The sequence below is a fragment of the Solanum verrucosum genome, unplaced genomic scaffold, assembly GCF_900185275.1.
Source record: "Solanum verrucosum unplaced genomic scaffold, falcon-dt-bn FXZP01000007.1, whole genome shotgun sequence".
Classification (NCBI taxonomy): domain Eukaryota; kingdom Viridiplantae; phylum Streptophyta; class Magnoliopsida; order Solanales; family Solanaceae; genus Solanum; species Solanum verrucosum.
The window spans coordinates 3,023,816-3,034,672 of NW_026020177.1; the positions used below are offsets into that span (position 1 = coordinate 3,023,816).

The following is a 10,857-nucleotide window of genomic DNA, read 5'->3' on the forward strand; positions in this document are numbered from 1 at the left end:
CAGCATATGTTAATACGACAAACTAACACAAAAAGAATCCCTTAGTAAACTAATAAGAACCTCCAAAAAAAAAAAAAAACTAAACTAATATAGTAGCTTTTAACAATTTTAAAAAAACCAACAAACTAATAGCTTTGTCATTTTCCAAAGCAAATAATCCTTTTCACAAGATCAAGCATCTTTCACACATCATTAAATTGTGCATCTCAAAACTAAAATTTTCCCCACAAATAAAAATGTACATCCCTAATTCTTCTTTCTTTCCACTTATTATTGTTGCACTTCCACTTCTCTACTGGGCTTTCAACTTTAGAAAGCAAACAAAACTAGCATTTTATGTCCATGATTATTTAAGTGGACATGACACATCTGCAATAACTGTGGCTGGTAAAGATGGGCCACAAACAAGTGTACTTTCTTTTGGTACAATTATTGCTGTTGATGATCCAGTAACTGAAGGCCCAGATCTAAACTCAAAATTAATTGGTAGAGCCCAAGGCATGTATATAAATTCACAATTGGATGGTAAAGGACTACATTTGATGTTTTCTATTATTTTTACTGATGGGATATATAAAGGGAGTACTATGGAGATTCAAGGTGCAGATTTATTTGCAATGAAAGAAAGGGAATTTTCAATTGTGTCTGGGACTGGTTATTTTAGATTTGTTAGAGGGTATGGTATAATGACTACTCACTTTATTGATATTCCTAATTTGAAAGCTATTCTTAAGCTTGATGTTACTGTTAACCACTATTGAATTTTATATCAAAGTGTTGGATGTATTATGCCACTCTAATTACTAGAATTAAATTTAATGGTGTTTTGAGAGTCTAGTTGTTATTGGAAACTGTGAGATCATTCTATTTCTCCTTCTATTTAATTGAACGAACAAAGTGATTTTACATTTCTTAATTTTCTTGTTTGGTACTCTCCCGTCCCTTTTTAGTTTTCATGTTATGCTTTTCGATAGTCAATTGATTAACTTTCAAAGCTAAATTAGATTACATTAATTTAATATTTTATAATAAAAAATTAGATGGTTAAAAATTATAGGGGAAAGGGTCAAAAATACCCCGTAACTTTGTTTTATTAGTTGACTATACCCCTGCCGTTAAAACAAAGTTATTTATATCCTCGCCGTCATTAATTTCACCATTTATACGCGCCGTTATTAGTTAATATTAAAATTATATAATTTATTTGTATGGTTAGTCACCAGTGGCACAACCTACGGGCTAAGTAGCGCCTCAATGGGAGTCTTTTTTTCCTCCGCGATAGTGTAATACAAAGACCAGTAAGAGAGAATGGACTTCATCCATTCGGACAAAACCCATGCCCCCCTAACCAGTCATACTCTGACCAGGCTTCGAAAAACTTCGAGATCACCGAGTTTCTCGGGAATCAAGGGGTCAAGAGCCTAATTGGGTCCCCTCACCATACCTTGTTGATAAGAGGTTAAGTGTTTACCAGTGGTTGCACTTAACCAGATCCAAAAGGGGAGAGGACACACACCGTTCGGTGAGTGGAACCCTCAACTAACGGAAATCCCCATATCAACGCAAATTAATCCGAATTTTTTTAAAAAGACCCATTCCCATTTTAAACCCAATATCCTGACCCCTCTATGGTATAACCCGTCAACTAATAACACAATCCCCTCGCTTCTCTTCTCTCTTCAACTTGTGCACATATCGAAGAAAAAGTTTAGAACGATAGCAATGGCTTTTTCTTACTCCATCAAAAAGTTCACATGATAATCCAAATCGTCAGCCTCAAACAAGTCGTCAAGCAATTGAAGGGTAACTCTCTTCGTTCTCATTCTGTTCCTTCTTCGATTTCGACAAACCGGCGCAAATCGATTTGAACCCCTGTTTCTAAATCAATTCATGGGGCATTTATATTCTCAGCTAATTCACAAGAAAACAATAAAACTTTATATTTTGTCCTCTGCCTCAAAGGTGTTTATTCTTCGTCATCATCAAACCCATCTCAACATATAGTAAGAGAACTCAGTAAAAAGAGAATTTTTACGCCGATTCAATGCATTTCCGACTGGCCAATGTTCAGATAATGTTTTTCAACCAAACCATGAAGCCTTTCATTTATTCAATTCCTAATTTTCCTGGTGAGTGAGGTAGTGTTTTGTTTTTCTAGTTCTGGTTAACAGGGAGCAATTCTAGCAGGTTTTAGTCATGGTCTAAACATAATAAAAATGCTTCTTTTGGATTAGTAATATGGAAAGATGATGCAACTGTCAAGAGCCGATTTGGAGACCATATGTTAAGTAATCGGAAGAATTTTTAGCTTTTGCTTGATCAGTTTCATTAAATCATCTCTTGTTAAAAAGCTTAGCTATTACTGAAAATAACAAGACGTCACAACCAAAAACCAGTTCCCTTGAGGATGAGGCTGCAGAAATCGTGATTTGTGGCTAATTTGAGAGGTTATTGGACTCTTCGTTGTTTACGCAAATTAGCGGCGGTGAGAGAAGCTTTGGGTTCTTCATTGTTGACCTAAAGGAGACGGCGGCAAGGGACAACGATGAGGGAGATTGAGTTCCTGAACTTTTTTTTTAGAGATTAAGGTGAAGTAGGTTTGAATTAAGTTAGTTGGGTCGGGTTAGGGTTTGGATTATATTGGGGTGGTGGGTTATTTTTTTTAAAATCGGGTAATTTGTGTTGATTTGGGGATTTACGTTAGTTGAGAGGTATAAATGGTGAAATTAGTGACGGCGAGGGTATAAATAACTTTGTTTTAATGGCAGGGGTATAGTCAACTAATAAAACAAAGTTGAGGGATATTTTTGACCATTTTCCCAAAATTATATAAAAAATACTATAAATGGCAATTGTTTTCATATCAATATGATAAAGAAATACAACTTAAAATAATTGTCAAAATTCATATCATTTGACTTTTAATGGGTTAGTTTACCAAAAGCAAGTGACACCAATTTCTACCAAAAATTAGGTTTGTATATCCAAGGGGCTAATTTGGTGATTTATACATGAACCGGATGTGACTGAATTTTCAAATAGAAATTTGGTTCCTATGTTAAAAGGGCACATTATCGAATTCTCTCATTATAAATTTTGAAACCGCTCTTTATTAAGTATGTTGTGAAAAATCTATATTGTATGCGGGTTTAATATTTGTTCATAAATTTATTTATATAAGTGACGTTGATTGTTGAGTTTTTACTCAAAGTAATTATAAAATTTACATAAATATTAGCTTCATTCAAAGTAATAAAGCTATAACTAAAGGATATTAATTTAAAATCAAAGGACATAGCTAAAGTGAGTTCCATAATTTCTAAAAAAATTATGGAACGCGTTTCAAATGTCTCTTATATAATAAGAGAAATTCTGAGTAGAAAGAAAATGTATTTCCATTTCCCTCCCTCTTAAATTAGTTGTTTCTTCTCAAAAGTTAAACATAATGAATTTTGATCAATATTTTAAAAAATATTTTTTCTTTGAATAGACGTAAAAAAAAGTTACATAACTTTTAGTATTCTTTTATATAGTTTCTAAATATAATTTTTAAATATTTAAATTTTAATTATAAATTATTAAATTTATCTAATATAATTTTATTCAACGAAAAAGAACACTTGTACCCCAAAAAAGTAAACTATTTACCCTTAAATGTTTCATTACTTTCATACCCCTTTTTATTTTAAAATGACATCTATCTATTTTTATTCGCATGCTGACGTCAGCGCCCTCCCTTTTTTCCTCTCTAATACCATCACAATATATTACAGTATATGAATATACTTTGATGGTATCTAACAGTAGTTGAGCATTGTCTTTATTGAAGGATTGTTTCTTCCTCCTTGATACCATCAAAGTGTAATATACTCTGGTGGCATCAATAAGTAACTGGACACTGTTTTCATTGAGGTTTGTTTCAGTACTTCAATGAGATTAGTCGATCATCTATGATATCATTACGGTATATCTACATATTATCGTGGTATCATTGAGGTACATTTTAATTCTTCAATGTTTTAATGTAAAAACAGTTTTAAAAGAGTCATAATTTAGATACAATTTTTATTTTATTTTTTCCAAAATAGAAAAATATTAAAAAATATTTTCTACTAATTTAGAGTTTAATAAATAAGATTATTGTCACGCCCCGAGGCCACCCCCTTGACATAAACACGTGACCTAGGATCGCGAGTGGCCACAAGCTAATCCTAAGCTGGCATATCATAAGCATACGAAGATAAATTGAAATAACAGATACTGTGCGGAAGCTTAAAACATGAGATAAACTGAAATGATGGGGAATACCCAAACTAAGTCTGCATATATGAAATGTACTAAGAGTTCAATAACAACTGAAAGATCAAACTCAAATCTAAAGTTGAATCTAATACTATGTCTGAAGCAAGCCTCTAACTGACTAGAGATATTAGGACATGCCCCCAACTAACTCTAGCAAAACTAAAACTGAAATGAAAGACTGAATATAAAAGAACATGGCAATCGTCCTTGAAGAATGAGGACTCACCACTGATACTGATCTACACGTGATCTGAATGCTGAGGACCTGAACCTACATCACAAAAAGATGTAGTGCAGAGTATGCGTCAGTACTTTAAAGGTACTGATCATGCAGGATAGGATAAAGCAAAACAAATATATAATTGAACAAAGCATACTGAGCAATGATATAATCTGAACATGATAGAGATACTGAGATATACTGAAAATGAACTAAACTAAATGCAATGACCAAGTATATAACATGTTGAAACTGAATACTGAATATAACCGATAACCTGGTCAATACACTAGAGTCTGACTGTGGGAACTACTACTAACCGACATAAAACAACGTGAGCTAAACGTGGATTCCGATGTATACGCCCCATCGAGAGGACCCAATATACCTTGCCAGGGGTATAAAAGCATGACTGGCGTGATCACTAAATCTGATGCCCACTCAGGGGACTTATAAACCTACGGGGGCACGTAGTTCTGGGACTATAAGGGTAACTAATTCTAGTCCAACTCGGTGTTAAGCCTACTCCTAACTGGAAATGTGTACAATACAATATAACTAAAATATACTGTATAGCTTAAGATTCTGACATGCTAACTGAAAATGCAACAATAAGTACTGGTAATGAAACATTCATAACTGGAGCAAGCATATATGTATAAACTGACCTAGCAAGTGTAATTCATGAACTAAACGAATCTACACAACTAGGGTTTTGAATTTCATGCAAGGATTAAGCAACATGGTTACGAAAACATAATAATCTGATTAGGATTACTCTAACAGCTAAATCGCAATAGTTATCTGATGTTCTAGAATCCCTAAGTCGCTAAATTGCAACAATTATTTGATGTTCTAGAAACCCTAAGTCTAAACATGTTATATAGAATCAAGAATCTGACTGAATTATAGGGACCTAATGGGTGAAAGGAACCCACTAGTGAAATCCCACATGCCTAGTGACGAATTCCATGGAGAAGTCTTTCAATTTTGGGGCTGGAAGTGAAGGAAATTTGTTGTGTTCTTGGAGAGGGTTTGGTCAAGTGCTTTCTCCTTTTTTCGTTCTAATTGGATGAATTTTGGAGAATGAATCGCTTAGGGTAAGTTTTGATTTAGTTACTAGGCTTAAACCGACCAAACGATGTAGTTTAGAGGTTAAACGACGTAGTTTATGTGTCCAACAAATAGGGAAACAGACCAAACGACCCCTGACTTAAAATCTGTCGGGGCCAATGACAGGCCTTACCGATGGACCGTGGATGGATCTATGGTCCGTCCTGGTTAGCCGTCGTTTGGCTTCAGAGGATGGCTTTTGGGGGTCACGATCCACAGACCTGGACCACGACCCGTGGTCTGACCTACGGTCCCTAAGTCCAGTCGTAGTTCATGCCTTGGTTGAATTTTTTTGGGTTCTGGGGAGAGTGTTGCAGGTGGGCAACCACGTACCCCAGGTACGGTCCATAGGTGGTCTCTGTTGGTGTCACCTGCAACTTCTAAAAATCTTCATTTTGTCTCTTTTAGAAGTTGAGGTGTTACATTATCTCCCCCTTGGGAACATTCGACCTCGAAGGAAAACTAAACTAACTGGGTATGGAGGTAAAGAGCTGCAAACCCTACCACTAAGTACTGAAACTGAAATCTGACTTAACTAAGTTTCAAGAATATGCAAATACACTGAAATTGCAAGTATAACTAAAGAAACATGATACTAAGACCGAATATAAGCAAGAGTAACTGAAAGACTGGATCGGAACTATTACCTTAAGCTGGCATGGAATCAGTAGGAAAGATATGAGGATACTTGGCTTTCATGGCTGCTTCTGCTTCCCAAGTAGCTCCCTCTACGGACTGCTCCTCCACAAAACCTTAACTGAAGCGACTTCTTTGTTTCTCAACCTTCGAACCTGACGATCAAGAATTTCAACTAGCACCTCTTCATAAGTGAGACTATCCTACACAGCCTCACTTTCTGATGGTACAATAATGGTACAATAGATGCTGCTGGATCACCGATACACTTTTTCAATAAGGAAATGTGAAAGACTGGATGGACTGCTGCTAGTTCTGTTGACAACTCTAACTCATAAGCTACTTTACCAACCCTTTTCAAGATCCTGTAAGGGCTTACATATCTAGGACTGAGCTTCCCTTTCTTGCCAAATATCATCACCCCCTTCATAGGTGATACTTTCAGAAAAACCCAATCATCGATCTTAAATTCTAAGTCCCTTCTCCTTACATCTACATAGGACTTCTGGCGACTCTGGGCTGTCCTAGGTCTATCTCTTATGAGCTAAACTTTTTCCATAGCATCATGAACTAAATCTGGCCCTATCAAGGCTGCTTCACTTACTTTAAACCAACCAACTGGAGATCTACATCTATGCTCATGCAATGCCTCATAAGGGGCCATCTGAATACTCGAATGGTAGCTATTATTGTAGGCGAACTCTATGAGAGGTAGGTGATCATCCCAACTTCCCTTAAAATATATCATGCAAGCTCTTAACATGTCCTCTAAAGTCTGAATGGTACGCTCTGCCTGACCATCCGTCTGTGGATGAAATGTTATGCTAGGATTTACCTGAGTACCAAGACCTTTCTGAAATGACTTCCAGAAATGAGAGTTAAACTGAGGACCTCTATCTGAGATGATAGACAAAGGAACCCCATGCAACCTGACTATCTCATTAATGTAAAGCTTGGCATAGTCCTTCGCTGAATCTGTAGTCTTGACAGCCAAAAAGTGCGCTGACTTAGTAACACTGTCTACTATCACCCAAATGGAGTCATGTTGCTTGCGAATACGAGGTAAATCTGTAATGAAGTCCATGTTTATCACTTCCCACTTCCATGTAGGAATGTTAATCTCTTGAGTCATACCTCCTGGTTTTTGATGTTCTACCTTCACCTGTTGACAATTAGGGCACTTAGCCACAAAATTTGCTATATCATTTTTCATGCCATTCCACGAAAAGACTTCGCACAGATCACGGTACATCTTAGTGGTGCCTGGATGAATAGAATACCCTGAGTTATGGGCTTCTATAAGGATCGGCTGTCTTAACTCACCCACCTTAGGAACACATAAACGACCATGGCAGCGAAGCACACCATCTCCCCTTTGGGAGAAAACCTCAACTTTCTGCTGACGAACGACATCCTTCAATTGAACCAGTATAGGATCATTGTCTTGTTTTTCCTTAACCTCCTCTACCAATGAAGATTCTGACCCATTCTGAACTATCGCATCATCACCTGATATGTTCATAATGCAAACTCCTAAGCGAGCACGCCGGTGAACATCTTTTGCTAATTCCTTCCTTTCTTTCTCAACATGTGCTACACTACCCATAGATATTCTGCTAAGAGCATCAACTACTACATTAGCCTTACCAGTATGGTAAATCACACTCATGTCATAGTCCTTGATGAACTCAAGCCACTCCTCTTATGAAGATTTAACTCTTTCTGGGTGAACACATACTGAAGACTCTTATGGTCTATGAACACATTATACAAGTAATGTCTCCAAATATTTAGGGAAAATACCACGGTTGCAAGCTCGAGGTCATGAGTCAGATTGTTTTTCTCAAGCACCTTAAGGTGTCTAGAAGCATAAGCTACAACCTTACCTCACTGCATCAACACACAACCTAGGCCAACTCTGGATGCATCACAATAAATCACATAACCGTATGAACCCTCTAGTAAAGTCAAAACATGAGTTGTAGTCAACCTATTTTTCAATTCTGAGAAGTTCTTTGTCACATTCATCTGACCACTGAAACTTAACCTTTTTCTGAGTCAACTTAGTCAATGGAGAAGCTATGGATGAAAATCCTTCCATGAACCTTCTGTAATAACCGGCTAAACCCAAGAAACTTCTGATATCTGTAGGAGAAGTGGGTCTGGGCCATTGTTTCACTGCCTCTATTTTCTGAGAATCCACTTGGATCCCTTCACTAGACATTATATGCCCAGGGAAAAGAACTGATTGTAACCAAAACTCACATTTGCTAAACTTAGCGAATAACTGGCGATCTTTGAGAGTTTGCAGAACAACCCTCAGATGAGTCGCATGTTCTTCCTTATTCCTAGAGTAAATGAGGATATCATCAATATTCTGTCGGAGTATCACAGTGGATTAATTCATAGTAGTGATGCTGACATCATGCGCGAAATAAGAAAGGAGAAAGTGGGATAAGTGGGTAAATAATTTGAGTCATGGATCCATTAAGGATAAATAATTTAGGTTGGATCCAATTTGAGTAAATAATTTCACAATTGGTTCTATTTTGTATAATGTTCCCTCAATTTTAGAATAAATCAAATCGACTATAAAATGCGTAAAGTAACAATTAATTTGAGACAATGGAGTAGTTATTTAGCTAGTGCATAGTTATTAATTTTGGAAAGGTGGCCTAACTTGATTGATACTTTACTATTATATTCAAGGTTAAAAAAATTATCAACAATTCCCCTCTTCGTACATCTTAACCGAAAATACTTAGTAGCATTTGATATTTGTATTAAGTTAAATTATTGAACTATAACAATCATAAGTAAAATTGAGAAATTTTTTTATTTAATGAATGATTATGTGATAAAAAGTTTTCCATCCCTCTACCCTAATTTGCAACCTCCACTCATTTATATCTAGAGTCATGTCCTTGATATATAATACTGCGTCATATTTTAACTAATAACCTCTCCCCAATACTTGTTTGACCTATCTCTACCCCACCGCAAATCCCCTACAACCAACCTCTCGCACCTCGTCATTGGGGTGTCAACACAACTCCTCTGTGTCCAAACCATCTTAATCTCACTTTCCTCATCTTGTCCACCACCGAAGTCACTTCCATCTTCTCCCAGATAAATGACTTCTAGCATTTCTACACATTTATCAACATATGCACCTCCACAACATGCATATTTTGAACATGTGAGAGCTTGACTGACCATCACTTCACCCAATACAACAAGGATGGTCTAACCATCACTCTGTAGAACTTACCTTTAAGTCTAGGTGGGACCTTCTTATCACAAAAAACTCCAGAAGAAAGTCTTCACTTCATCCATGTTGCACCAATGTGATGTATGACATCATCGTCAATATCCCCATTATCCTGGCTTATTGTCCCAATATACTTAAAATTGTCACTCTTAGATATAGTTTGTGCGGCAAATCTTACTTCCATGTCTACTTCATGCGACACACTACTGAAAATGCACTCCAAATATTTTGTCTTAGTCCTACTGAATCTAAACCCTTTGGACTCCAGAGTCTATCTCTAACCCTCCAACCTAACATTAACTTTGACTCGTGTCTCATCAATCAGTAATTTTTTCATCTACATACAACATACACCATGTAATATTTTCCTTAATAGAGTGTATAAACTCATCCATCACAAAGAAAAATATGAAAGGGCTAAGAATCGATCCCTGTTGTAGCCCCATCTCAATTAGAAAGTGCTCTGAGTCTCCTCCAACTGTCCTAATTATCCGAGTCTTAACTCCACCATCTGTGTCCTTTATCGCCCTATTATAAAAATATAAAATTTATAAATTTCATAAAACTTCAATTTGTACAGAAAATAAACTTTAACATGTCAAAAACATAAAGAAAATCACAAACTCCCACTAAAGTGGCTCATCATTGAATCCGCCAACACCCACATGAGTCACATATCCATGAAACACTTAAGACGGCAAATATTTTTTGAGCAGATTCACAATTATCGAGTTTTTACTAAATGATCAATCGACATAAGACAACTCTGAACTCTTTCCTTCATAACTAGAAATTTATTGTCAATTTGCTTTGACTTTGATGAATTTTGATTATTTCTTTGAATATAACTCAACTGATTTATTATCTCATAAATTTTCAATGGTCTCTTTACACCACTGACTATTTGTATACCAGTGATAAAATTACTCGGTCATATTCTTTGATTTAATGATTCATAGTATTGGCACATGTCGCACATCTCATGCGTTGACTATGATTCCTACTTTACCTAGTAATCCTAAGGACAATGGATAGCTTATATAGTGTACATGACACGCCTCGAGCCTACACCCTCGATGTGGCCGGCATTCGAGAATCATTTTTGGTCCCCAAGCGAACCATTGGTCTGACTAACTACTTAGCGAAAAAATTTCTCAAGTGATAATAGGGTTCGAAACAAAATTTAGAACATTCAAACTCAAAGTAAATAGTCAACTTAAACTGTCTATAAAATACTCAATAATATAGGTATAATAGTTTGCAAAATATATTGAGGAAAAGTAAATATTAGAGACTTATCAACTCTATCTATTTA

The 10,857-nt window shown here is 36.1% G+C and overlaps 1 protein-coding gene across 1 annotated transcript; it reads left to right on the forward strand.

Moving 5' to 3' along the window:
• Positions 1 to 236: 236 nt before the first annotated feature.
• On the forward strand, positions 237 to 762 carry LOC125829067 (pterocarpan synthase 1-like). Its single transcript, XM_049508340.1, has one exon. The coding sequence runs from the start codon at positions 237 to 239 to the stop codon at positions 759 to 761; it is 525 nt and encodes a 174-aa protein (XP_049364297.1). The 3' UTR covers position 762.
• Positions 763 to 10,857: the final 10,095 nt, after the last annotated feature.